General features: G+C 38.3%; 1 protein-coding gene across 19 annotated transcripts in view; it reads right to left on the bottom strand.

Annotated features, from left to right (window-relative positions):
• Positions 1–27,426, bottom strand: part of RALYL (RALY RNA binding protein like) — a 711,896-nt gene that overhangs the window by 116,562 nt on the left and 567,908 nt on the right. For all 19 annotated transcript variants that reach the window (XR_007148511.1, XM_047842032.1, XM_047842035.1 and 16 more), the window contains one exon: positions 10,842–10,874. Coding sequence is in view for 18 of the 19 variants with exons in the window: in XM_047842032.1 (XP_047697988.1) it covers positions 10,842–10,874 (33 nt within the window). In the remaining variant the exon portion in view is untranslated. The remainder of the gene's footprint in view (positions 1–10,841; positions 10,875–27,426) is intronic.

The raw sequence follows: 27,426 nt of genomic DNA, 5'->3' as shown, positions 1-27,426 counted from the left end.
AAAATTTCACCAGAGAAATAATGTTTCTAAAGACATGAAACATTGGGGGTTGATTTTTCATTTCAATATCTACCTTAGTTGGCATCCCAAAATAAAGTTGTTTAATACATTTTTTTTGCCCTGATTAGCTTCTAAAGTGTAAGTGATGCCTGGCTCTTGCTAATATTTGGCAGCTATCAATTTTACTGTGATAACTGATTTGTTCTGCAGAGTTAAGTAGGGAATCTTTTGAATCAGAAGTATTCTGCACTTTGAAAATGTCATTAAAAGTGTTGAAAAGGTCACATTTTGAGATTGATGAAATACAGATCAGTCATTCTTGGCTGGATGAACAGAATTTAATTGGGAAGCCAGGCTTTAAAACTTTTGCCAGCAGTTTCAGAATGCAAGTCTGAGATTCACACTGCCTCTGGAAGGAATAAATAACTCTTTATGTACATGATTATTTTCCTGAATAATTAAAGCTATTGTGTGGATGTTCATGATGATTCAAATGAACGTGAAACCCAGAAGAGAGAATGAAGCATCAGTGTGCATGAAATTGACCGCTCTTTAAGCAAAAGCCCCAGCCTGGACTCCATTTTAAAATGGCTACCAATGTGCTTTGTGTCTTTATGGAGATTACATCACATCTCTGTGTCTTAGTTTTCCAGTATTAAAATAATTACAACATCTATTTTCTTTATATGAGAATCAGTATAGATGTATTGAACAATAGGAAATAAAGGCTAATCAATAATTTAGACCCTTGAGGAAGGGGTCCAGGAAATTATTTAGGTAAGCAAGTATAATTCCACTGGAAAGCCCATTTCAGGTACCTTTATGGAGTTAAAAATAAGAAAAATTAATTAGCTTTCTTTCCTTGGATGTGGGTCGACTTTAATTTAATGAAATCAACACTTCATTTATTTTGAATATTTATTTCTTCTGAGTATTTTCAGGACCGATTTAAAAAGTATATGAAACTAAGATCTTATTTCCAATTGAATCAATAGCACTATCTTCATGTAGTGTTTCTAAATATGAAACCTAAGTAATCCAAGCCATAATTTATATTTTATTCATATCTATATCCAATAAATTTATCTTTCATTGGTCAAACTATCTGCTTACCCTTTCCAAAGTAGCCTGACACTTTAAAAACTCATGTTCCTCAAAGACAGTGCTGGTGGTAATAAGGAAATGGTAGTAATTGTGTAAGTTAATATACTTGTCAAAGCTCTGATTGTTTTAAATTTGATTCCATGATATCATTTAAGATTACTTCTTCTCATGAGTAAGATTTTATGTATGACAAGTTCAGTTATTTATTTTCTTATGTATGGGTATTTGATGTCTACAAATTCATTTGGCTACTTTAAAATTGTATGAAATGAAGTGATCATAAATCCTTTGTAGACTTTAAAGGACTTCTCATTAGACTTGCCTTTTTAATGTAATTATAGGGTGAGGATTGCTATGACTAAGAGCTTAGAGGATACAGTAAGATTATTTAGCCAATATTACTTACGTTACAATTTTAACAGCATTTTTATCTTAAATTTTTTTTTCAACGTTTATTTATTTTTTTTGGGACAGAGAGAGACAGAGCATGAACGGGTGAGGGGCAGAGAGAGAGGGAGACACAGAATCGGAAACAGGCTCCAGGCTCTGAGCCATCAGCCCAGAGCCTGACGCGGGGCTGGAACTCACGGACCGCGAGATGGTGACCTGGCTGAAGTCGGACACTTAACCGACTGCGCCACCCAGGCGCCCCGCATTTTTATCTTAAATGGACATCTAGCCTTTATGATATCAGATTCGTTACTGGGTTGAGTGGATTTAATGATTGAACAGGTGTTTCTCCTGTCTGTCTGTCTGTCTGTCTCTCTCTCTCTCACACACACACCAAATGACAGATTGACTTTTAAATACCTTAATTTATTATGATCAAATATCTCATCCAAATTCTAGGGTGGGGCGAGATTACCTGAGATATATAATGATACCAATTCTCAAAGTAAAACTGATATGAACTGTGACATTTGGCTTAATGTGACACTTTATTATATGGATGAATTAGACACTAGTGGAAGTGCTGATAACACTCTTTTGAAATATCATCAGCTATAAAGTCCTGCACCACTGCTTTCTTTATAAGCAGAACTTAAATAAATCTATTTAATGATCCTATGTATTTTCTTCCCTCTAAGTAACACTATACTCCTGCCTGCTATAATCTGCAATTACTTTCTTTTCCCTGAGGAGAACATTTCACTGAAGAAATAAAAGTCGTTTCAGTCACCATGAGTCTCTCTGCTTCCTAAGACATTTTCAAATGGTAAGGACTGAGGAAGACTCTTTTTGATGATTCTACTCTATTTTATCACTGGAGAGTAATGAATTCTTGCTCCTTAAAAATGTGTCCTGGAGCCCATGCATTCAAGACACCACTGTCAGGATATATACATACATGACCGATGACCCAATTTATTGGTGATAGTGTACCTGTCATCACAGTGCAGTTTAAGTGATTTTGACAAGTACAGAAGAGTGGCATTGACAGGTGCAGAAATAAATAATGGGTTTAAGCTTTCAAATGTTTTTACAGCATTTCCCTGAGTGGCAGGTTGATAAATTAAAATTACAGTTGTAGCATCAGGCCTGAGAGCACAAGGCTTTAGATTACAAAAATAGCGCCGTGGAAACTTTGTGTACTCTCCAGAGAAGCAGCCTGGAGGGCCTAGGGAAAAAATGAAACAAGAGCACTTGCTAAAGGAATCATTAATTTTGCGGTAGCACTGTCTGAGTCTAAACAAATAAAAAAAACAAGATTTTTAGAAGAGGAAAATTGGCTTTATCCCCTTATCCCTTTTTCCCTGGAGACTCACAGAAAATTGAAACCACACTATCAAAAGATAGGTATTGAGTCGCCATTCGTGGTTTCAGGATGTCAGATGGGTGTATTTTGAGCTTCGGGACAGATTCTTGTTAACCTTCCCTTAGTTTTGACGCTCCACCTGGACTTTAGCCTATCATACTATCACCATGATCCCACAAAGTTCAGCTGAGAAACCCCTAAGACATCACTCCATCACTCACTGACTCTAATACTCTCAAAAATGGTATTTTCATCAGGCATTTCTGTTCCATTATTTTTTTGTTTGTACACATCTTATTCAACGAAAATTGTATATATTTAAGGTGTACAACATGACATCTTGATATACATACACACTGTGAAATGATTACCATAATGAAGCTGATGAACATATCCATAACATCACATAGTTATTTCTTTGTGTGATGAGAACACTTCAGACCTACCTTTTTTTTTATAGTGAATTTCAAGTATTCAATATAGTGTTATTAACTAAAGTCATCGTGTTCTAATTCCTATTCATTCTATATACCTGAAAACTCTGCCTCCCTAATTCTCCTATTCCTTGGCAACCATCATTCTACTCCCTGTTTCTGAGTTCAGTTACTTTAGTTTCCACCTATAAGTGAGATCGTGCAGTATTTGTCTTTCTATGTCTGGTATCTGTAATGTTCTTCAGGTTATTCCACACTGTTGCAAATGGCAGAATTTCCTTCTTTTTAAAGGCTGGATAACATTCTATTATACAGAATTATGTAATATTTCATAAATATTTTCTCTATCCATTTATCTGTTAATGGACACTTGGATGTTTCTGTGTCTTGGCTATTGTAAATAATGCTACTATGAATATGGGGGATGTAGATATCTTTTCAAGTTAGTGTTTTCACTTCCTTTGGATAAATAGAAATGGAGCTGCTGAATCATAGGGTAGTCTTATTTTTATTTTTGGAGGAACCTCCACACTGTTCTCTGTAGTGGCTGCACCAGTTTACCTTCCCCCAACAGTGCACAAGGATTCCCTTTTCTCCAGGTTTTCACCAGCACTGGTAATCTTTTGTCTTTTTGATAAGAGTCCTTCTAACAGGCGCGAGGTGATTTCATTCTGCTCAAGTCATGAATGAGTCTTTTCAAGTCATGCCTGAACTACTACAACAGCTTTCTAGATGGCTCTACTATGAACTTTGGGAAACATCACTCTTCGGTTAAAAACAAAACAGACAAGCAAACATCCAATCAATGATTCCGTTGACTCCACAGAATGAAAGGATACTCATCCTCTTCCCTCTCTCAATATTCTAGGCAATTTTTAACCTGACCTTGAGGATTAACTCAGGTCCTGCTTTTTGGCTAGAAAAATTTCCTGATAATCTGGCCATTTCTTCCAACTTCTCAGTTTTTATTTTTATTAAAATTTTTTAATGTTTATTTTATTTTTGTGAGAGAGGGAGAGAGACAGAGCACAAGTGGGGGAGGGTCAGAGAGAGAGGCAGACACAGAATCTGAAGCAGGCTCCAGGCTCTGAGCTGTCAGCACAGAGCCCAACATGAGGCTCGAACTCACAAACCATGAGATCATGACCTGAGCCGAAGTCGGCGCTTAACCAACTGAGCCACGCAGGTGCCCCCAACTTCTCAGTTCTTAAGATTAACTCTCAATTCCTAAATGATTGGTGAACACCAATTACTTTACAGCAGTCATATAATTTTGTTTTGTGTTTTCATGCTTTACTGAAACCATACCTAAACTGGTGTTGCTTTCCTCTTTTCATGTTCCTCTCATTAAAGTTTTTAGTATTGTGAATGACATTTTCTATAAATCTAAGTACCCTCTGGAACTGTCTCCCTGTCTTCATGCTATTTTACTTTTTCTTGTCTATCTTCCTCAAAGATCTTCTGAGTATGGCAGTCCTTCATTTCTGTGCCGATTTCAGTCTCTTGTGAATTTCTATTCCCAGAATTCAACTGCATTACTAGGAACTGAATATTCAGGCTTTGGGGATTCAATTAGTTAACATTTCTATCATTCAGTGGAACTTAACTCCTTTAGGAAAAAAAAAACTATTAATATGATTTTTTGTTGCACAGGATAGTGAAATAGTAATAGGTTATTTATTTTGCTGTTTACTAGGTGTCAGACACTGCTAAGCACTTTGCAATATTATTTCATTCAAGACAGTCCTAAGAGTTAGTGGAGAAGAGCTAAACAGATTGTCCAAGGTACCTAGCTAGGAAGTAACAGAATGGAATTCAAACCAAGGAAATCAAATTACAGAATTTAAGCTCTTAAAATAGGTCGCGAACAGTACATCAATGTATAGCATCTATTAGTAAATGTAAGGTGTCATACGAAACCCGGAAAAAAGTAAAATAGTATAAATATTGGACCTAATAAGAGTGTCAAGATTTAATAATGTCTTCATAACAACAGCAGAAGTATACTGAAGATCCAAATTCAGTTCCAAGACTGGAAATAAAAGGGGGAAAATATCCCCCAAGAAAAACTATTAAAAAATATAGATGCTAGCAATTATGTGAGGATCAATTTTTGCTGTCTTGGCACTGTTCGCTTCCTCTTGTTTGGATTTAGTAGAATGGGAACACTCCACCTCAGGGCACACAGGAGACCGAGGATTGACTGGATCATGATTTGTTCACTCACTGAATAGAGAAAAATATGAGAATTTTATTATTTTTACCTTTGATGTGTTTTGAATGTGTCTCAGAGAAGCTTGAGAAGTAAAAATTCTGAGCTTTATCAATATCATTTTTTAAAATTATTCTGAGTTATTTAAATTATTCTAATAGAGTGAAAAGATTCTGAATTTTTAAAAGATATTTTTACATATTTATTTATTTTAGAGAGAGAGAGAGAGACAGAGTGTGAGCAGGCAAGGAGCAGAGAGAGAGGGAGACACAGAATCTGAAGCAAGCTCGAGGCTCTGATCTGTCAGCACAGAGCCCAACAGGGGGCTCGAACCCACGAACTGAGAGATCATGACCTGAGACGAAGTCGGACACTTAACCTACTGAGCCACCCAGGTGCCCCTGAAATTTTTTTTTTTACCCACGCAAAACATAATTCTCCTCAATAATAAAACCACTCATGCAAAAATTCATCAGCTGAAATATTGGTATGAACAAAAATTTCAATTCCAAAATACAACTGATTCATATTAAAAGTCTTCTTTTAAAAGGTCAACTTCATGCTGAAGAGGCAAGAAGAAATAATTCACATGGAAAATTTCATTTAGTGCCTTGAGTATATTTTTAAAGTGGCTCAGTGTCTGCAAAGTGTCAACAGTCACTTGTGCTTGAAGAGAACTCATGCATTGTCTTCACACGCCCTTTTACACTGTGAATCTTAAACATCAAATGAACAAAAGCTTCCTTTCCCTTCATCTGTATTTTTCATTAAAAAGCTGTAAAATCCTTTTTCAAGGCAACTGGTTTTACACTAAGATTTATATCTTAGAATCTTAATTGAGATGATCACTCAGTTCTTGTTCACTTTCCTAAATGCACACTTGATGCCTGTTTTCTCCCAGCTTATTTCCAAATTCAGAATCTATGTGATGCCACATAAAAGGAAACATTTGCCAGAAGAGTTTTCTTAATTGCTCTAAAATGCAACATTTTGAAGATGAGTAGAATATCAGATGCTTAGTACTCACTTGTTCAGCACTGCAAGCCTAAGCTCCACACTAAAAAACAAGTTTGCTTACCTGATTTTTTTTACTGTTGGGTGAGTGAGATGGGAGGTTTAATTTTTAAATCTATTATTTAAATTCATTTTGCTTAAAAAATAAATATATTTTATATTATATATTTATAATAAATTTATGTATTTAACATATATTACATACACAATATTTATAATGTAAAATATTAAACATTTTAATCATTTAATAAAAATTATTTATTAAATATTTAAATGATATTATTTAATAATTTAAAGTTTAATATATTTCCATAGGTCTGGGACAACATCAAATGAGTTTTTATGCATCTGAGCATAGGTAGTATGTTCTTTGTGTACCATGGAAGCTTCCATGGCATACCATCTGGTCTTTTTACACGTATCCTGGTGTGTGATGGGTGAACTCCAAGGCAGTTCTAGATCAATGTGCCCACCTCCACCATATGCATGGTGGACGGTCTTTCTGATGTCTCTTCTGCCTTCAAATCCCCCAGACCCAGGCCAGAGACTCTTCAGTTCATAGTGGACATGTTCCACTTTGCTAATGACCTCAGAAACACAATCTATATCACTTGCCATCTGAAGGTCACTCCGGCTAAGTCCTGGACCAGCTAAACAAAGCCTATTCCTTCATCGAGTCCTCCAACAGGTGGTCCCGAGTCGAAGGCCCTGCTGATATCTGTCGTTGTGGTAACACAGGTAGCTGTGGCCTTCTGGGCCGCGCGAGGAGGCTGTCCCACCTAGAGAGATGGCAGCACAAGGCCGCTTCCCAAAATCACAATTGCAGTCATATGACTAAAGAAGCAGATATTTCGGCGGGGCCTCTGAACCTCCTGGGAAAGGCTGGTGATCATGGTATGGAGGGGTCAGTCTCTCCGCACACCTCTGTGATGTTGGGCATAGGGTTGGCCAGGGTGGTATCCCTGACTCTGGCTACCATTGTCCTGGGTTTGCCAGGAGGTATCACACTGCTTCCTTCCCTGTGATAAGCCCTGTGTCTATTTCCCAACAAAAGAAGAAAGTGAAGGAAAAAAAAAACCCAACTTTCCCAAACTGGGAAAGACTATGGGAAGTTATATTTCAAAGATTTTCTGAAAAAATTCCAGAGACTCTACATGTCTATAAGAGCAATCCGTGCATTCATGTAAGAGAAGGGGTGGGAGAATGAAACCATGATGTAGACAATGGTTTCCAGGCCTGCCTCGACGGCCTTGAATCACACTGCATTTATTGGCTTCCCCTGGGTAAACAGAATCAGACTCTGGGATGAGCCTTCCTACCTGACTCTAAGCCAAAGTTTATTATTTTTTCCTGACATTATTTTATTAATAATTTACTGATGCATATGGGGGCGCCTGAGTGGCTCCGTCGGTTAAGCTTCCGACTTCGGCTCAGGTCATGATCTCGCGGTCTGCGAGTTCGAGCCCCGTGTCGGGCTCTGTGCGGACGGCTCGGAGCCTGGAGCCTGCTTCGGATTCTGTGTCTCCCTCTCTCTCTGCCCCTCCCCTGCTCGCACTCTGTCTCTCTCTGTCTCAAAAATAAATAAAACATTAAAAAAAATAATTTACTGATGCATATGAAAGAAAACCCCTCTCATATCAATGTATAGTTGAAGGTCTGAGATCTGAGATTTCACTTAACTTCTATTCACAATTCCCCATTCTTTTTCCATAAGCAAATAATTCCTGCGTTATAACTTTCTTTGACAATTTTTTTCCATTGGTATATTCAGATTGAATTTATGTTGTGACATTTAAAAGTTTTATTTCATAAATACTGCAGCACATTTATGGAAGAGTTTTTTCCCTAGTTTATATTAAGAACAGATGCACATTAAAAATTTATCAATATTTGGTTCCATTTAAAAAATTTAAATAACAATTACTAGTTTTCATCATTTAAATACAAAACAGTATCTGTGCTTATCTTGTTTGATAGTTTACTCCATTCACAGTTTTGTTTTGTTTTTTCCCCTCTCCATTATAAAAATGTTTTTTTGTTTCCACATGTAACCCAAAGCATGACCTGTTAAAGTGGAGTTTTATTCTCTAAACTATTTCTGAGCTCTCTGATGGATTCTTTGGAGCATTATATATGAGTATACCTTCCACATGTGTAATAAAACCAAATCTTTATGAGAAATTATGTGCCAAGAACAGTGTTAAATACTTGATCTAAATTATCTTACTTAATCACCATATCACAAATAAGGACCCAAAGCTTGGGAGTTTAAGTAATTGCCTCAACTAATACACATTGCTTGTAAGTGTCAGAGCCTATGAAAGCAAAAGCAACTTCTAGAAGACATATTAACAAGTGCTTTAAGACACTGGCAGACAATGGACAAGTATGCAATATTTAGCACTGATCTATTCATTAATATGATTTTTTTATTAAACAGAATTAAAATTAATGTGAGGTGTGCAGGGTCCTAGAAAAACTCACTGGTATAGACTTAAAGGTCAACTCATACCAAAGACCATATACCATGTATTATTCCTTTTGGTATGTGACTATGTTACAAGTCACAAATTTGAGTAATGGTTCTTGTATTAGACTACCTGTTGCCTGGTAGTCTCATAGTGTCCATTACGTTCACTATCATCTTATGCTCTTACCAACAAGGTCAGAAGACAGATCCATACAAACTTTGGACAATTTTATTTAAAATAATTTTCCTGGAGAAAAATGGAGAAGTTTAGCTATGTATTGAAATATCCAGTCAGCAGAACCATTTGGGTTGCATGTTCCGTTCCACTTTAAAGACCCATCTAAGGAACAGCAGCATCATTCTTCTTAACTGCCATGCCAATTTTCCCATTATGGGTATTTGCTGAGTTATATGTCATTCTTTTCTGGAAACTTTTTTTTCTAGGCTCTAATACAGAGTTTTAAACTCCTGATAAGTGTAATACAAAGATTACTTACTCTGCCCTTGTAAAACAGAGGTATGAAGTAAAAAATGAATTCCATCTCAAAGTAGTTAGGAGAACAGGAAATGCTGCAGAGAAACTGCATTAAGCGAGGCATGAAGAGAAGCTATTTCAGCCCTCTTGACTTGAGGGCAGGACACATATGCATTCAAAATAAAAGATTTCTTCAGGCTTAAAGATTTTTAACAATAGGAGCTGATGATCAATGAAGGAAAGAGGCATGCTCTAATGATTTTTTTTTGGACCAGATCAACTTGACCTTTCATTTTTTCATGAAATCCTCCAATAAATGCATCTACTCCATTTTTCTCTCAGCATCTCTAACAATTATTTTGATTCTCATGATTCAAATGGGTTTCTCAAAAGCTTTTAGGAGGAGGAGAAGGAGAAAAGGAACCATGTTGCTCAAGGAGTGACAGACATATTCAAGGACGGCAAACAAAGAAAATTAATATGATCATTTAAAAAATACACTCCCATCCCATGTTTCTGCTCATTAAGCTTGAGTATAGTGGCTTTTTATATGTGATTTTTTTCATCAACTATGGCATGTTTCCCTTTAAACTATCACATATTCTGGCACTTTTTGATACTTTACAACATCAACCACAATGCCGAGCATGCCAAAGTCCCCTAATGAGATATTTTAATATATTAATCAAAAGATCATTTGGTAGATCAATAAAAACAATTGGCTGATTCTTAACTAGCAAATTGCTTGGAAATAGTACATGTATATTCTTGTCAACAATACATTATTATTAGAACATGTACTGCAACTCAGAATACTACCAGAGAAGGCAAGTGTTGGTCTTACTCAATCTGCCTCATGCTTCCTTGGCTTTGCCTTCAGAGAAGCACCTGATTTCTCCAATGGAGAAATAAAAGTGAAATGGGAGAAAAGGAGAGAAGATAGTACAGACTTTGAAGACAGATTTAGGGAAAAAAGGGAGAAGAAACAGTAGGGGTAGATGAAGAGAAAACAGTGCAAAAATGAGAAGACAGACTAGGAATAGTGAAACTGTGGCTCAGGGGAATTTGTGAAACCAATCTGAGTATATCTTTGCATGATGAGAATATAGAAAATTACGTATACCTTTTTTGGCTTTTTTAGAGGATACAGAATTTCATATGCATTCATTTGCTGAATTTCTGACGTCATAAAACAGCCTACTGAGCATTTTAGTTAAATCTTTATAAAATGTAGATAGCAGTGTTGCTGAGGATATGACCCAATGATGTGGGATGACTCTGAATATGGAATTATGTGACTGAAAACACTATCCCAGAAGCCCTTGTTAAAAATCAATTAAAGAACTAAGATTTAAAATATTTAGACATGTACTCACCCAACAGACAGGAAAGGCTCCTTTGACTCAAGTCTGTGAAAAAATATGAAACATTTACTTTAACATAGTAATTTGCTGTACACTTAAAAACTGTTTTCATATGAATCTGACAAAATTATTATATTTGTTTAGATGAAAATGTACACTTTAGCACTAATAAAAGCTACAAATAATATATCAAGATCTAATCTTGACTAATTCAAATTCGGGCTGTCTTAATGCAGAGGCTAAATAAAATGAAAAACTGGAATGGGAATGTAGCATTAAATGATACATTAAAGTAATGATACTGTTAGTCTAATTCTGATTTGCACTCTCTATATCTACTTATTTCTTTTTTTAATAGGAATTTGTAGAAGTTTTGATATATTTATTTGTGGTTGTTGTAGTAGTAAAGACATTTATAATGTATTTGGTTACATACTGGCTGAGTAATTTGTTTTTAGTAAATACTCTGTAACAAAGAAAGAAGCAGAGTGACATTCATGGTCATTTATGGGCAGGAGCAAGACTTTGGGGGTGGGCTGAGGGGAAGTCAGATCAACAGATTACAATATTACTGCCTCCTCTGTGTCTCCTAAGAATCAGGTATTTTTGCACCTCCTAACATATTAAAAAAGAATTCTAATTCTGAAGCCTCCGATTAGCTGTGGCATCTTGAGCAAGCCACTTGAAAAGCTTTCTGGGGCTTACTTTTCTCACTATAAAATAGGCTAGTATTGTTTCCAGTTAATTTTCATATTTCACAAATTAATTGTATATTCTTTGCAAAAAGCAAATCAATCAGGAGAGTATACACTTCTAAATGTTCCCTGGTTGATAATTAAGGAGACCAGTGGTGGTTGTATATTGGCCACTTCGTTTTCATACAAGTTTCTTAACATACGATTATCTGTTAAATAAAGACATTTTTACCTGAATTCTGATGTTCAAGATCTTTAAAGAGCCTTTGTGTTTTAAAATATTTTATTTACATGTAAATAGCTGTGGGGAAATGGTAGGAAATTTAATCCTGTAACCAACACCACACAAGCTGACTACATATTGAAGTGGACAATTGAAAGGGCTTGTCATAGAATTAGGTCAAAATACTGTACTTTTATATGAACTTACACAATGAAGGCAATAATCACTTTTTGTCTCTATTTTGTTTTATGCTTATAAAAATAGCTTATTATAAATATGCCTTGTCCCACTTAATGGGCAGAGCTGACACAGCTCCCTGCCACTTGTCATGCTGCTTTAAGTGAACAATCATAGCCCGAAGGGCCTCTTTTAGGGAACAGGCACCCTAGCAATCCCTCTGGGCAGTGGCAGGTAGGGAAGCAGAGAAAACCAATAGATGGTTCTCACAGTTTGGATGCATACATTTATGCAGCCTTTTCATTTTCTGAATTCTGATTTTATTCACACCTCCCTGGAAATTATTTGCCATGTTGTGTGTTTGTTGTTCCCATATATTTAAGATATGATTAAGCAAACAGAACTAAGGGGAAAAAGTTGAAAGTAAATAATGAAATATAGGGGCGCCTGGGTGGCGCAGTCGGTTAAGCGTCCGGCTTCAGCCAGGTCACGATCTCACGGTCCGTGAGTTCGAGCCCCGCGTCGGGCTCTGGGCTGATGGCTCAGAGCCTGGAGCCTGTTTCCGATTCTGTGTCTCCCTCTCTCTCTGCCCCTCCCCTGTTCATGCTGTGTCTCTCTCTGTCCCAAAAATAAATAAACGTTGAAAAAAAAATTAAAAGAAATATATTTGGATATGTTTGTTTTATAAGACATGACCAGTGCTAAGTGATCAAAAGAAATTACCTGGAAGAAATGAGGGGGATTCTATGCAGTGTGATGCAGGGGACCATTTATTTATTTGTATCATCAACATCATGACAGTAATGATTTTCCATTACACTCTAATCAGCAATACTTAGTAAGTAGATAACATGTGGGTATTAAATGGGATCCCTTTAGCCAATAATTTCAGACTCACACCTGTCAGACCTTAGTGTATGTGTGTAATTTGCTTGTTTGAGGTGCTAGCCCGCAGGCTCCTAGTTCCCCATTCCTGCTCCCTCAGTGTCCCCCTTGCCTCTCACTGCTCCCTGTTTCTAAGCGGCATTGAAGGAATCCAGTAAAAGAAACACTTAAAATATCTGGTTCCTCTTGTTTTCATCCTCCACATCTCAATGAGCAATGCACTGGCAATTTTTCCTTTATGTGACTTTCACATCCCTCTCTTCACTCTATTCCCAGGCTGGTTCTCATTATTTACCCCAGCCTCGCTGGTCTCTCCAAACGTAAATTCTTTGTTCACAGCTGCTGCGACTTCACACTGTTTCACACTAAAACTTCCTTCAGTGTCCCCACTCATATCATTTAAGGCCTGCATGGTGCTGTTTTCATTGAAGTTATCACAAACAACATGAAGAAAAGAAAGACCCACCATTTTGCCTTTCCCTGTGCAATTACTGAAACACTGAGTCAGAATGTGTTTGAAGTAGTATTTACTTATTGATTTTCCTTTTCTTTTTCTAAAGGCTTCAGACAAACGGTGGATTGGAGCATTTTGTAAGGACATACGTTGCCCCACCGGCACCCGTGGTTGATATGGCTAGTCTCACTAGCCGGTGAATTGTCTCCTTCTTCTTTTACTACTCCACTCACTTCAACTATTTCCTCCCAAATGTTCAATGGAAGAATTCAGGGGAAAATTCAAAATTTTCAAAGTGATACCGGATTGAGAGTTCTGACTGATGTTCTATAAACCAGGGATTGGTGAACTCTGTTCTACAGGCCAAATCCTGCTTACCACAAACCCGCAGCTTACCCGACGCGGGGCTCGAACTCACGGACCGCGAGATCATGACCTGAGCCGAAGTCAGCTGCTTAACTGACTGAGCCACCCAGGCGCCCCACAAATTAGGAATGACTTTTCCTGTTTTTGTAGAACCCACACATTAGGAATGACTTTTATGTCATTGACACACAATGTTACATTAGTTCTAGGTGTACAACATAGTGATTCAGCATCTCTACCGGTTGGGCCATGCTCACAAGTGTGCATTTTTCTTTTCTTTTTCTTTTTTTCTTTTTAACTTTTAAGTGTTTATTTATTTTTGAGAGACAGAGACAGACAGGGTGTCAGTCGGGGAGGGAGAGTGAGAGGGAGACACAGAATCCGAAGCAGGCTCCGGGCTCTGAGCTGTCAGCACAGCAGGCCTCAAACCCTCGAACTGTGAGATCATGACCTGAGCCGAAGTCAGATGTTCAACCAACTGAGCCACCCAGGTGCCCACAAGTATACATTTTTAGATGGCTGAAAAATATCAAAAAAGAATAATACTTTTTGACACATGAAAATTATATGAACTTTCAAATTCCAGAGTCCATAAATAAAGTCAACTGAGACACAGTCACGCTTATTCATTTACATATTGTTTAAGGCTGCTTTTGTGCTATAGTAGCAAGTTGAGTAGTTGTAACAGAGACTATTCATCCACAATTTGAAAATATTTACTCTATGGCCTTTATAGAAAAGGTATGTCAACCTGGGTGGCTCAGTCGGTAAGCGTCCGACTTCGGTTCAGGTCATGATCTCCCGGTCCGTGAGATTGGGCCCTTCGTCGGGCTGTGTGCTGACAGCTCAGAGCCCGGAGCCTGCTTCAGATTCTGTGTCCCCTCTCTCTCTGCCCCTCCCCCACTCACACTCTGAGAGAGAGAGAGCTCTCAAAAATAAATAAAAACATTAAAAAAAAAGTTTTGCCAACCTATAACTATATTGCTGAAAGAAACTGGAAACAACCTGTCAAAATAGGCACTCTTTATTTTAATATATATCAAAATATTCTCCCAGAATTACAAGTTCAGTATAATTTGAATTACCTTTATACATCACCAAATCTCTGCACCTACTGCCGACAGATCAACTCTCCTACAATGCTATTTTCACGTCACCATATTTCTTGACAATTTTGATAACCATAGGAAGATGCCCAAAATTTTTAGTGTGTCATTCGAAAGCTTGTGAGAAACATGCCTCACGCTAACTTTCCATGTCGCTCTTTATCACTTCTCTTACCAACCACTTTATTCCAGGATATTTGTCTATTTGTGACTTAAACAAATCTCCTTTGATGTCTTTAAGCATTCTTTTTCTGTACCAGAATACTAGTTTTTAATTCCTTTCCTTATGATCTATTTGTCTTATGAGTTTATCTAACTCCTTCATAAAGCTAATCCTGACACCTTCATCTTACAGGGACACTCCTGTCACTAAGCTTCTATTACTTATTATCTCAATTACTATGACATATTCTCCGGACAATAGTCTTGGGTTAAAAGTCTAGCTTCCAGTTTCAAGATTGTAAGAATGTTAAACTTGCAAGTCTGCTTAGAGAAGAAGCTCATCAAAGTTCTGTGTTAAACCTTCCAATGGTCCAAGGGAGGTTCTGGCTGATGCTCCACCAGCTGAGCAGAAAGGAAAGATTATTGTCCATTAGTCATTCCAAGCCACTGAAAATGAACCCTAGGTACCTGGAGCCCCAAGAATTTTCAGTGGTGATACAGAGCAGGAAGTCTGTGGGGAGCCACCATCAGGCAATCCTATGCCATGTCTCATCCTCAAAACGATGGCACACTGTAGAGGGAGGTGATAACTGGCCCACACTGAACAATGCTCTGCTTTCTAACCAACTGCTTAGTCATGGTTTCATTACATAAAGTCAACTTCCCCAGGCTTGAGTTAATTCAGAGATGTATTTTTTTTTTACATATCTTCTCATTAATTATATATCCAACATCAGAAGCAACTTACAACATATCTTGTGAAGAGTATGAGATTATGTACTTAGGGCAACTAACACAGTTCCTGGCACAGAGTAGACTGTGATGGTCATGACCATGCCAAAGATAGGTTGTTAATTCTATGCGCTGAAACTGCCTGAAAATGTGAAAAGCTCACACTTGTGATTTTAGTCCTGAAAAGTGAAAAAAAAATGCAAAAGAAGGAAACTACCAGCAGAAATATCCCTTTGGAGAAAATTGTTTATCAGTATAATCCTTAGAAACATATGATTACATTGTGATATGCCCAGAGAGAACTTTTCTGAGTTTTTTAAACAAGGTAATTGTTTTGTGAAGAAAAAGACTGGTTTTGTCTTTCCTAAGATTTACTTTTAACATGAACTGGGTAGTGAATTTAATAATACTTCATTCAAGACTGGCTAGAATTAGGAGTATAATAAGATAAACAAACTATAGCCTTTGGAAAAATAGGCACAGTAAAGAAATAAAAATAGAATGCAAAGTGAAGATCAATATTTGGGGTTAACGGATTTATAACACTTTGTATTTGATAACAAAAAAATCTAAGCTGTATTTATTAAAGACCAGGTGTCATTAAAAATGCTTTATAAACACTGATTTATTTAAGCACCATGATATCCTCTGAGATAGATCTCATTTTACAGATGAGGAAACTGATACCCAAAGATGTTAAATGTTTTGCCTAAGGTCACACAGCTAACAGTGGCTAAGCTAGGATTTTAATTTAGGCATTCTGGCTCTAAACTTCATGTGCTCATGTCTCGCATTGTGCATTGTCTTTCATCAATTTATTTCCTTTGTTTTATTTTGCTTATATGTGCCTAACGGCATTATCACATTTCCTTTCTTTATAGTTTCTATACTCCACTGAGAAATCTTATCTGGTCTCACATGTTGTTGATATGCTGGATATTTCCAAACTTAAAAAAATTTTTTTTTAATGTTTATCTATTTTTGAGACAGAGAGAGACAGAGCATGAACAGGGGAGGGGCAGAGAGAGAGGGAGACACAGAATCTGAAGCAGGCTCCAGGTTCCAAGCTGTCAGCACAGAGCCAGATGCGGGGCTTGAACTCATGGACCGTGAGATCATGACCTGAGCCAAAGTCGGATGCTTAACCGACTGAGCCACCCAGGCACCCCTGATATTTCCAAACTTTTGTCTTTAGTATTACTCTATTTATCCCTCTGTATCTGTCCACCATATATCTCTAATTGTAGATGCCTTCAACTTAACATGTTCCAAACAAAATTCATTGTCTGCCTCCCTCATTCTGTTCTTCTTCATCCTTAACTCAATGGCATAATCAGCCAATCAGGTGACCAAACTAGAAAGATCATAATATCTCTCTTCAACTCCCTTCCAATGGCACGCACTTTCAGTTGACCCTCTAGTTCTGCTGTTTCTACTGTCCAAATTCCTCTTAGTTCTTTACTTACTTCTTAATTCTTATTATTACAGTTTAAATGATCATCAACCTTTATGTGAGCTATTAGAAAAACCTCCTCATTCACCTTCCTTCTTCAGTATTCTTTGGAATAGCTATATCTACTAGCAAAATCATCTTTGTAAAATAACTATCATGCAATATGATCATGTAATTCCCCTCATTACACATCTGTGAGTGCTTCCAGGAAATTTTTTCTCATAAAGCACCACTGGTTGGTTAGGAGTGCTTTATAATTGTTCTGATAGCACCCTGTAACACCTAATCATGATGTATTCAACATTCCTAGTATATTTGACAAGTCCTCTATTAAGACTGTATACTCCTTGAAAGTAGGAACTCACTGTATTTCAAGTACCTAGAGTCATTCCTACTTCATAGGAGGCTTGCAGGAATGATTTTTTCAAATGAACTTTCCCTGCCTCACTCCCGCACCCCTACTTCCAGGATTCACCTACACAGTAAAGTCCAAATCCTTTAATGTAAGTAAAAGTTTATTCAAAATCTTGTTCTAGTACCTTCCCAGCTTTGTCTTCTGCCACTTCAGCCTACAAATTCTATGCTCCAGCCAAGCTGAGCCAAATGCTCACCGTCAGGGTGGCATCTTGCTTTCTCACTCCCTGTGCTTGGGGAGATACTGTGTTTTTGCAGAAATGACTTCAACTACCTTGTTTTTGTAAAACTGGTGGGTTTTTTATGAGTCTAAAGTGACTCATAAGTATGGTCCCCTATGATATTTATATGGTTTTGCAGTAAAAATTGCCAAGAAGCAACACTATTTACCACCATCTGATCTATTCTCTTTAACAATGGCAACCCAAGCCTGACCTACATTTAAGATGGATGTTCCAAAGAGCTTAAGGACACAGTTCCTAGAATCAGTCAGCCTGATTCTAGTTCTGACTCTAACATCTCCTGGCTGTGTGGCCTTGAAAAAGTAAGGCGCTTTTCTTTATGCCTCAATGATCTCATCTGCAAAATGAGGTAATAATAAACTGAACTCTTAGGGCTGTTGTGAGAATTAGATAAGTAAGTAATGAAATAGATAACTAAATTAATTAGATAAATAAATAAATAAATAAATGGATAGGTAAATACTTAATAGATTTCTGCCATCATTGTTATTATTATTTTTTATCCCCAAGTGCTCAGATTGTTCCTGGATTCATGGCCAGTTAACAGATATAGGGAGTCCAGGCTGGGGAACAGGTTGGTGCAGCAGTTGTATAACAGCGGATCACGCGGAGCTATGCTTGGTGAAGGTATGTAACAGATGGACATGTATGCCTGGAATGCAGGCAAGACTTCTGTGCTGGAAATACAGATTTGGGAGTCGTGTCATCAAAACAGAGTTAGCATAGGACATCGAGGGAGGGAATGGAGGCCCCCAGAGAGAATGTGTACAATGGGAAGAAAAGGATTGAGGAGAGATACCTAGGCTCACTAACAGGCCTCTAGGTGTATAGATGCCAAGTTCAGAAAGGGACGCCATGGTGGTCCGTGTCATTGTGAGTTAATGCTTAGCTAACAGATTGCTTATTATTTATGGAATAATTTGACATGCCATTTTATGAACAGTTTAATAGCATTTTTTGAATTATAGGAATCTTACTTTGATATTTAAAGTTTACATTTCATCATCAACCATTTGTAATCTAAACACATCTACATGACATTTTCATCATTCCAAGGCATTATGATTTAAACAGGCTTTTTTTTTTCAAGGTAAATGATTAAATTTGAGCAAAAGATGACGATTTTGATCAAAGATAAGCACTTGTAAATTGATTCATAGACGTCTTCCTTTACTGAACATTTTACATACTAAAATATAACACGATTCTATCAGTATTCTTAAAAGTTCATCTACTGGGGCGCCTGGGTGGTGCAGTCAGTTAAGCGTCCAACTTCGGCTCAGGTCACGATCTAGCAGTCGGTGAGTTCGAACCCCGCGTCAGGCTCTGGGCTGATGGCTCAGAGCCTGGAGCCTGTTTCCGGTTCTGTGTCTCCCTCTCTCTCTGACCCTCCCCCGTTCATGCTCTGTCTCTCTCTGTCCCAAAAATAAATAAAAAACGTTGAAAAAAAAATTTTTTTTAAAAAGTTCATCTACTGCCAGAAAATTAAAAAGCAAACAAGAGTCTTCTTTATGTAATAGGAGCAAGATACTCATAGGTGGCTGTAGGTGAATTCTCTGACAGCCAGTAAAAATCAGCATCTGTGTGTAGTACTTACCTTGGCTCTTCTCCTCTCCTCACTTAAAGAGAGAAAACAGAAGCAAAAGCAGCCCAGGTTTCTGTGCTGGCCCACCAGGGCTTAGATGCCTAGAAGCTCTTGCCTGGGGAGCAATAAGCCTGTCAGGAAGGACACACGATATTGGTGTGTGGCATGGGAAGAAGCACTGGTCTGTACAGGCACCAACCTCCTCACCTCCCCCTGCCTGAGGAAGTCTGAGTACGACTCAACCATGAGTGTCTTTGGTGGAACAAGAGTTCAAGATATTTTGTCTCCTGATCATGAGCAGGCACTTACAGTGCATTCTCGTGCCAACCATAGCCTGTTCCCAGGTGTGGCTCTTACCGGGGCGTAGTGTTGTAACAGATGCACAAGGATTATCCCAAGTATAGCCTTTTATGGTGTCCTGTCAACTGCACTGAGAAATCTGAGGCAAAGCAGGGCTCTGGGTGAGGCTGTGAGGGGATGGTCTGAGACGGCTAAGAGTGGGAGCAATCATTTCCTTAAAAGCTTCTATGCTCTAAAGCTGAGAGGTCAAATAAGTTTTAATTTTTGTGTCAATTCTGACTAATTGATGGTGGCTGCTGGGAACAAGGTGTTGATAAGGATTCTAAAACCTATTCAGGCCTCTGGGTGTAAGAGGGTTGTAATTAACCTATGTCTGCCACAGAAACATAAAAGGAAAGGAGAAGAATGGTGTGCGAATATGTATTTACCAACTCTGTGCGAATAGAAGGTACAGAAATTTGCTCAAACTTATAAAAAGGAATAAAGAGGTCTAAAGCCTGCAGTGGAACCCAGGTTTCTGGACGTAGAGTCCATATGCCAATGTGTACAAATAATAGTGTATACTTAATGCCTCATAACGATAATAGCTGATATTTTTAATTTGACATGCTATTCACTCCTGCAGTGAGATCTGTCTACAATGGATTCCATTTCTCTGGAGTAAAAAACAGCTTTCCCCTCAATTTCCTGTGATACCTTTTTACAAGGGCTTTCATGCTCAATTGAAATTTCTGCTTAGAGCTATCATCAGACCTCTTGGTAAGTTCCATTTGCAGTTCCCACCATCTGTGCTCCTAACTCCAGGGACAGGTTAATGGATGGCTGTGGTATCAACCAAGAATCTCAGGGGCAGTTTTGGCACGCACGGTCCTGACTTTTGCCATTTTGTAAATTGAGGCTGCAAGGCTCATGTCCCCGCACCGGCTGCAGTGCAGCTTCACAACGCTGCTGGGAGGATTGAGCTGCAGCGAGGGGAATTGACATGAGGTATAGAGAAGATCCTCAAGGCAAGAAAGATTAACTATTGGCAGATTCTCCTGGGAGGCTTGAAGCACTTACTCCAATAGCCCAGGGGCAGGGCTAGATGTAGGAGTAGTAAGATATGTGGCCAAGGCAGAGAGTATAGAGTCTCACCCTTGTTTTACTCTGATTCCGGAATTAACCTCACCACACCTCTCACTGGAAAGGAGTGCATACAAGTGCATGGAGCTTTCCATTCAAGTAAGAGAAAAATATTTTCTGAAAAGAGATATTTTCAGGGGCGCCTGGGAGGCTCAGTCAGTTAAGCATCTGTCTTCAGCTCAGGTCACGATCTCATGGTTCCTGAGTTTGAGCCCTACATTGGGCTCTCTGCTGTCAGCATAGAGCCTCTTTGGATACTCTGTCCCTCTCTTTTGCTGCCCCTCCCCTGTTGGTTCTCTCTCTCTCTCTCTCTCTCTCTCAAAAATAAGTAAGCTTTAAAAAAAAGAGAGAGATACTTGCAAATTCAGTTATTTTCATGTTGGATGATTTGCTTATCTCAGTTCCAAACCTAGGTAGTGAAAGGAAGTAGATTTAAGAAAAACCAGCCATTGGCTGCTCATCTGTCTCTTTCAATGGTTTTATTTAGTTACTTGCTAATAACTATTAAACTGTGTGTCTTGTCTGCCAAGAGCACGGACGGGGAAAGCAGGTAATCAGTCACAGAGTTATCCAGTTTCAAATCTCCATCCTCAGTCCTGGTTTTTTTTGCAGCCTTATGATGTCATTTATCTTTCTACTCCATTTTAAATGAAGAGATCAGAGGCAATACAATGCTGTACAGTCTTTTGATTGCCTGTCAGAGTAAGTTGTACAGAGTGCGATTGCTGCCAAAAGACATAAAACACACCTTTGCAGGCCAGCCCCCCGCTGGTTGAGATGAGCAGTTGGCTTTTGTCTCACGTGCCTCCCTCAAGCCCTCCCTCCAGTCCCCATGCTTCCTCTGTGTCCCCCACTCTCAGACCCATTCAGCTCCGAGATGCAGCCTCAGCGTCTCCTCTGCCTTCTCTTAGTAAAATGCTTGAAACCAATTCAACCCAAGCTGTAGCTGACATCTGATACGGGCATGGGAAACAACAGTTCATCTCTGCATGTTCTGCTTAACTGTGTTGCTGCCCTCTTCCCAGTGACGAACTTGTCTTGCAGATTAATCTCCCTTCTCGGTACCCTCAACCTCTCTCAGACCCAGAGGATTTTTCCCCTCGGATCTTTGAAAACATGAACTCCTGGCACCAAATTTCAGAATTTAATGACCTCGAATGCCACATGCTGACAAAATTGGGTGATGCCAATCATGTGCCTAGAGTACTTAATATTACCTCTTCCTGGATTGTGTAGAAAGCTCCACCTGACTGGCAGGGGTGCATCTTGGCATCATGTTAGTGTCCCTCTAACCCTGCAGCTAGAGCTCTTGTACAAAAGCTTGGGTTTATAATTCCAGGTCCCATCTGTTTCTGGGCTGCTCCCTGAGTCAACTATGCAGGACTGAGCCGAGACCCTAGACCTTTTTGGCTTCCAGCAGTCTCCACAGTGCTGAGTCTAGTGGTAAATCGTTAGTTACCATGAACACCGAAGAACAGTTCACCCAACTGATTTCTTCTCCCTGAGGACTTCGTCGCCGAGTTTCATACCACTTAGTCAACCTCACCAGTTGTTTCTTTTGAGTCACCTTTGCTAGATCCTGACTTCAAATATCAGTGTGTTCTTGAGCTCAGTCCCTGGAATTACACTCTTTTCTATCATTAATTACCCCTTTGGTGTTTGTTCTCATCCAGTCTCATGGTTCTGAATGCCATCTACACAGTGATGAATCACAAATGTGCACATCCAGCTCAGACCTCTGTTTGAACTCCAGATTATGTATTCAACTGCTCACTTGACATTTTCACTTAGATATCTGATAGGTATCACCACTTTAACAAAAAACTAAACTCCTAATCTCTACTGCCTACCTTGGCCGACTTCGATCTCTGCCTTGAGTATTGCTCATCTCACTTAATTGTAATTTCATATGTTCAGATGCTCAGTCCAAAAACCATGGGGGTTTCCATGGTAGATAGTCTGCTCATTATCAATTTTTCCTTCCACCCATTAAGATCTGGAGTCTATGTCCCCTCATCTTATATGTGAACTGGCCTTATACCTTGCTCTTCTAAATACAACATGGCAGATGTAACACTGCGGAATTTCCAACCTAGGTTTTAAGAGGACAGGCAGCTTCTTCCTCCTTCTTGAACTCAGTCATTATGTAAAACCGATTACCTTGAGACCACGGTGCCATAATAAAGCCTAAGCTCACCACATGGAGAGACCATGTGGAGAAAGATGCTCAGTCACCACGGCTGTTCTAGCCAGCCCCAGCTGAAGCACCAGATGTGTAAGCACAGAAGCCATTTGGACATCACATAGAGCAGAACCGCTTGACCGAACCCATGCCAGATTGCCAAATATGACAAACAATAAGTTTTTTAAGCCAGTAAATTTTCCCCAGCAGTAGATAATAATATCCTTGCCTTCATTCCTTCTCTCCACAGTCCACATCCAATCTGTAAGTTTGCTGGCTCCACTTTCAAAATATATCCACGATATAACTGCTGTTTTCATCTCAGCGGTTACCACTTTAAATCATTATAATCTTTTGCGTGTTTTCTCACGTTCCTCCCTTGTTCTTTCATAACCTTTGTCAACAAAGAGCTAAAGTGACTTTTCAGAAATTTAAGGCTGCCATGGTAATCCTTTGTTTAAAATCTTCCAAAGACTCTCCATTTCACTCAGAGTGAAAGCCAAAGTACTTGAGTGGTCCGCGAGGCTTTACAGGATTTGGCACCCTCACTTCATCTCTGCCTTCTCCTCTCACCTCCTCCCGGCCCTCAGCTTTGCTCATTCTACTCCAGAAACATTGGCTCTTTTGCTTTTTATTAATAGTTGGGTGTGCTTTTGCTTTAAGGACTTAGTGCTGATCATCCCTCTCACCAGAATGCTTTCCCCTCAGGGGAAACCTTACCTGCTCCTCACCTTCTTCAAGTCTTTGCTGAAATATCACCTTCTCAGCTGGTCTTCACTCACCACCCTGTTCAAAGTCAGATCACTTCTCACCTTCCCACTCCTATCCCTCTTGCCTTGTTTTACTTTTTCCATAACACCTCCTGCTTTCTAACCTAGAGCTTAACTTAATTATTGATTTTTGTATATTATCATTTACCTCACACTTGAAGGTAAGGTCAAGGAGTTTGGTCCATTTTGTTAACTAATGTATACTCAGTGCCCTGGACATTGTTCAGTTGGTGCTTAATAATTGATAAACAACTGGATTAGTGATTCTATGTTTCCTTCTCCTCCACTAAATCCACTGAGAATCTCCAATATAGGCTGAATTCGGTAAATCCATGAATCGGGTCCGTTTTCTTTAAAAAAATTTTTTTAATGTTTATTTGTTTTTGAGAGAACTAGAGAAAGACAGAGCACGAGTGGGGGAGGGGCAGAGAGAGAGGGAGACACAGAATCTGAAGCAGGCTCCAGGCTCTGAGCTCTCAACACAGAGCCCAACACAGGGCTCTAACTCACGAACCATGAGATCATGACCTGAGCTGAAGTCGGACCCACTGACCACTGAGCCACCCAGGCGCCCCTCAGTCAGGTCTGTTAATAGAGGCTTAGAGATAAGTTATCCTTCCAGGCTGGAGATGGTGTGGTTCATTCAAATTGCTGATATCAGAAATTCTTCTCCAAGTCTCTATCATTTCTCAAAAGACTCTCAGGGCTGACCCCACGTGAAGTCCTTCATTCCTCTTTACCAATTTGTGTTGGTAGACAATATCTAAGTACTGTCTAATTACTAATTGTCTAACTACTGCCTGCCTGCATAAAGCTGTTCTTTCTTGCTTTTTGTTTATTCAGCATTACATTTTTAAAAATAATATATTTAATTTTTCAGTTAAGTGGATGCCTAATATTACTTACTTCTTTCATAATCTCTTTAAGTTTTTTCATGCCATGTGTTTCAACTTTTTTTGACCTAATTTAACCCATCTTTTCAAATACTGGTCATGCAATTTTTCTTTCTAAACACTTTAAACATGAGATTCATTATCTTGAGTTTAGGTAGTAAAGAGTAAAAAAAATAAAAGGAGAAAAAGACAATCTCCAGCAAATCAAGAAATCAGCGGTTACAATTTGACTTCAATTCTTCTAGAATTCTCATAATATCATGTTAATGTCTCTACCCTGATGCTGTGAATAGTTTTGTTAAGAGTTGCTAAGCAGTCTGACTCCAAATGCTATTTTAGACCTGATTATCTGTTATCTGTGGGTCATCCTCTACCTCTTTTTCCCCTTCTCGATACATACACTCTGATACATTTACCATACTCAGACTCATTACCATTGGTTCTCCTGTACTCATTGATTCTCTCTGTTAAGAGTTTGGAACACAGAACCTGTCCCCTCTTTTACTGTCATGTCCCATGCTCTGTATACTAAAGGACAAAACCTGGGCTTTATTCCAAACTATTCTGTTACTATTTGTAGCTCACATACACGATGCCCTTTCAAAGCATTGACAGCAGCAAAGCGACTGAATTATAGCTTTAAATACACAGGGACAGTTATTGTCTGGCAAGCGCCATTGTCTTACTACTGGCTCACTAATCTGTAGTCAGAAGGAATGCCATCACTACGCATTCCTGATTACTTATTTTATTGCATTACTTAAGGGCTCATAAATTTTGACTTTTCATTTTTGAAGATTAGATGACTTCAGCAGCTCTCCTTGCACCCTGCTCCTTACACTCCCCCCGCGGTACGCTGAGCTCCTAATCCCATCGTGGCACTGACAGGCCACTTCCAGCAGTCAGCCCTGGCAGTTAACTGCTTCACCCCACTAGGCTGTTGGCCTGCGCAGAATGCTAATGAAGTTGCCTTTTTTAGAATACTAACTTTTCTAATAACCACGGTAACTAAAGAAGTGTAGTTCCAAGGATGAAGGGCTAGACCTATTGAATTGGTTTTTGTACAACAGTAAACACAAAAAATCCTCATTGTTGCCTATTGTGTGTTTTTGTGTGATGACTATCATATACACTTGGAAAATCTGGCTTTTAAATCTCTCTCTCTCTCTCTTTTTCTTTTGGTTATAAAATTCTCATTAAAGAAAATTTGCATTAGGTACTAAAGTTACAAGAAAAATATCACTCATATCCTTCCTGTTCCAAGTACAGCTAATATTTGATCTTCATTTTTTTCTCTGCATGTTTGTTTCATTTATTAAATAGTTTTGGTTTTCTGCTTATATATGATGCTTACATAATTCTATGCTGTTTATATAATTTTGCTTTGCTGGTTTTTCTACTCAAATCTTAAATTTTTCCCATGTCAATATGAACGATTCATGAACATTCCATCTAATGGATGTGCCATACCCATTATTGTACAACATTTTGGCTGGATCAGATTACTCAATATTTTAAATAAAACTGCAAAGAACATCTTAAGAATAATTTCACATATTTTTAGTTATTTAAATATTTAGAATTATTTTCTTAGATATACTTCTGGAAATGGAATTGCCTAGTCAAAAGATATGAATACTTTAAGATACTGGATGGGGTTTGAAGGAAAAACATGAATAAACTTGATAATAAAGCCTTTTGTTTCTGGATTCAAAAATAAACAGCAGAATACCAGAGTGCTAGAAATGGGAATCAACGAAGAAACGGTTTAACTTGATTCCTTCATGTTATAAAAAAGTTAGACTTAAAAGAGGTTGTATTGCTTATAATCACCTGGCTGGCATGGGCAAGTAGTAGCAGATACATGATGTGGTTGCAGGTTTCCTAAATTCCAACACAGTGCTCCTTCTAATGACCATGGATATCTTTTCAGAACTGAGTGATTCTGACATAGAAGCAGAAGATACTTCACACAAATATTAAAGTGTAAACCATGAAACACTGCAGTTTCATTTGCAATGTAATATGTTTAACTCAGAGCAACCCCCTTGTCCTTTTATTCCACCATACACTAAACATAAATGAAGAGTGTATCACTGTCTGGGTTTGGAAGAAAATCCCCTTGTACCCTAAGTATTCCGATATTTAACAATACCAATAAAGTTGAATTCTTAATTGTGCTATAATTCCAGGAGAAAGAAATTTTGAAAGTTTAATAGAGTTAGTTTCCAAAAGAACACATTTTTCCGAGAAGCGTTCATCACACGTGGCTAACTCATGATCTAGTGAAACTATGCTGTCGTTTTTGCCCTCATCTTTCGAGGCATCAAAAAAAAAGGGACATTTCAGGATTTGCTTTTTAGCACTTATAACTCAACTTGGGAGAATTATTCTTGCATTTAGTTTATGTAATTTTTATAAGAAAATTTGTGGACTGTTTTCTAATTAATATATTTAAAGCCAAACAAAGTTAATAAACTTATAAACTTCATTTTTTTTTACAGTGCAAAACTTGTTCATAATTAAAACTTTAAAATATCTTTCTAGGGCCGCTTGGGTGGCTCAGTCGGTTAAGTATCTAACTCTTGATTTTGGCTCAGGTCAATCCTAAGATCATGGGATTGAGCCCCGTGTTGGGCTTCATGCTGAGTGTAGAGCTTGGTTAGGATTCTCTCTCTCTCTCTCTCTCTCTCTCTCTCTGCCCCTTTCCTCCACTCACACATGCTCTTTCTCTCTCAAATAAAAATAAAAAAATCTTTTTATAACAACATTTTCTATTAGTTTATAATTTGTGATAAGTATTCTCAAACTTTAATTGACCAGGAGAAAATACATT

This window comes from Prionailurus viverrinus, chromosome F2, assembly GCF_022837055.1.
Source record: "Prionailurus viverrinus isolate Anna chromosome F2, UM_Priviv_1.0, whole genome shotgun sequence".
NCBI classification, from domain to species: Eukaryota; Metazoa; Chordata; class Mammalia; order Carnivora; family Felidae; genus Prionailurus; species Prionailurus viverrinus.
This window is presented reverse-complemented; position numbering and strand designations above follow the sequence as displayed.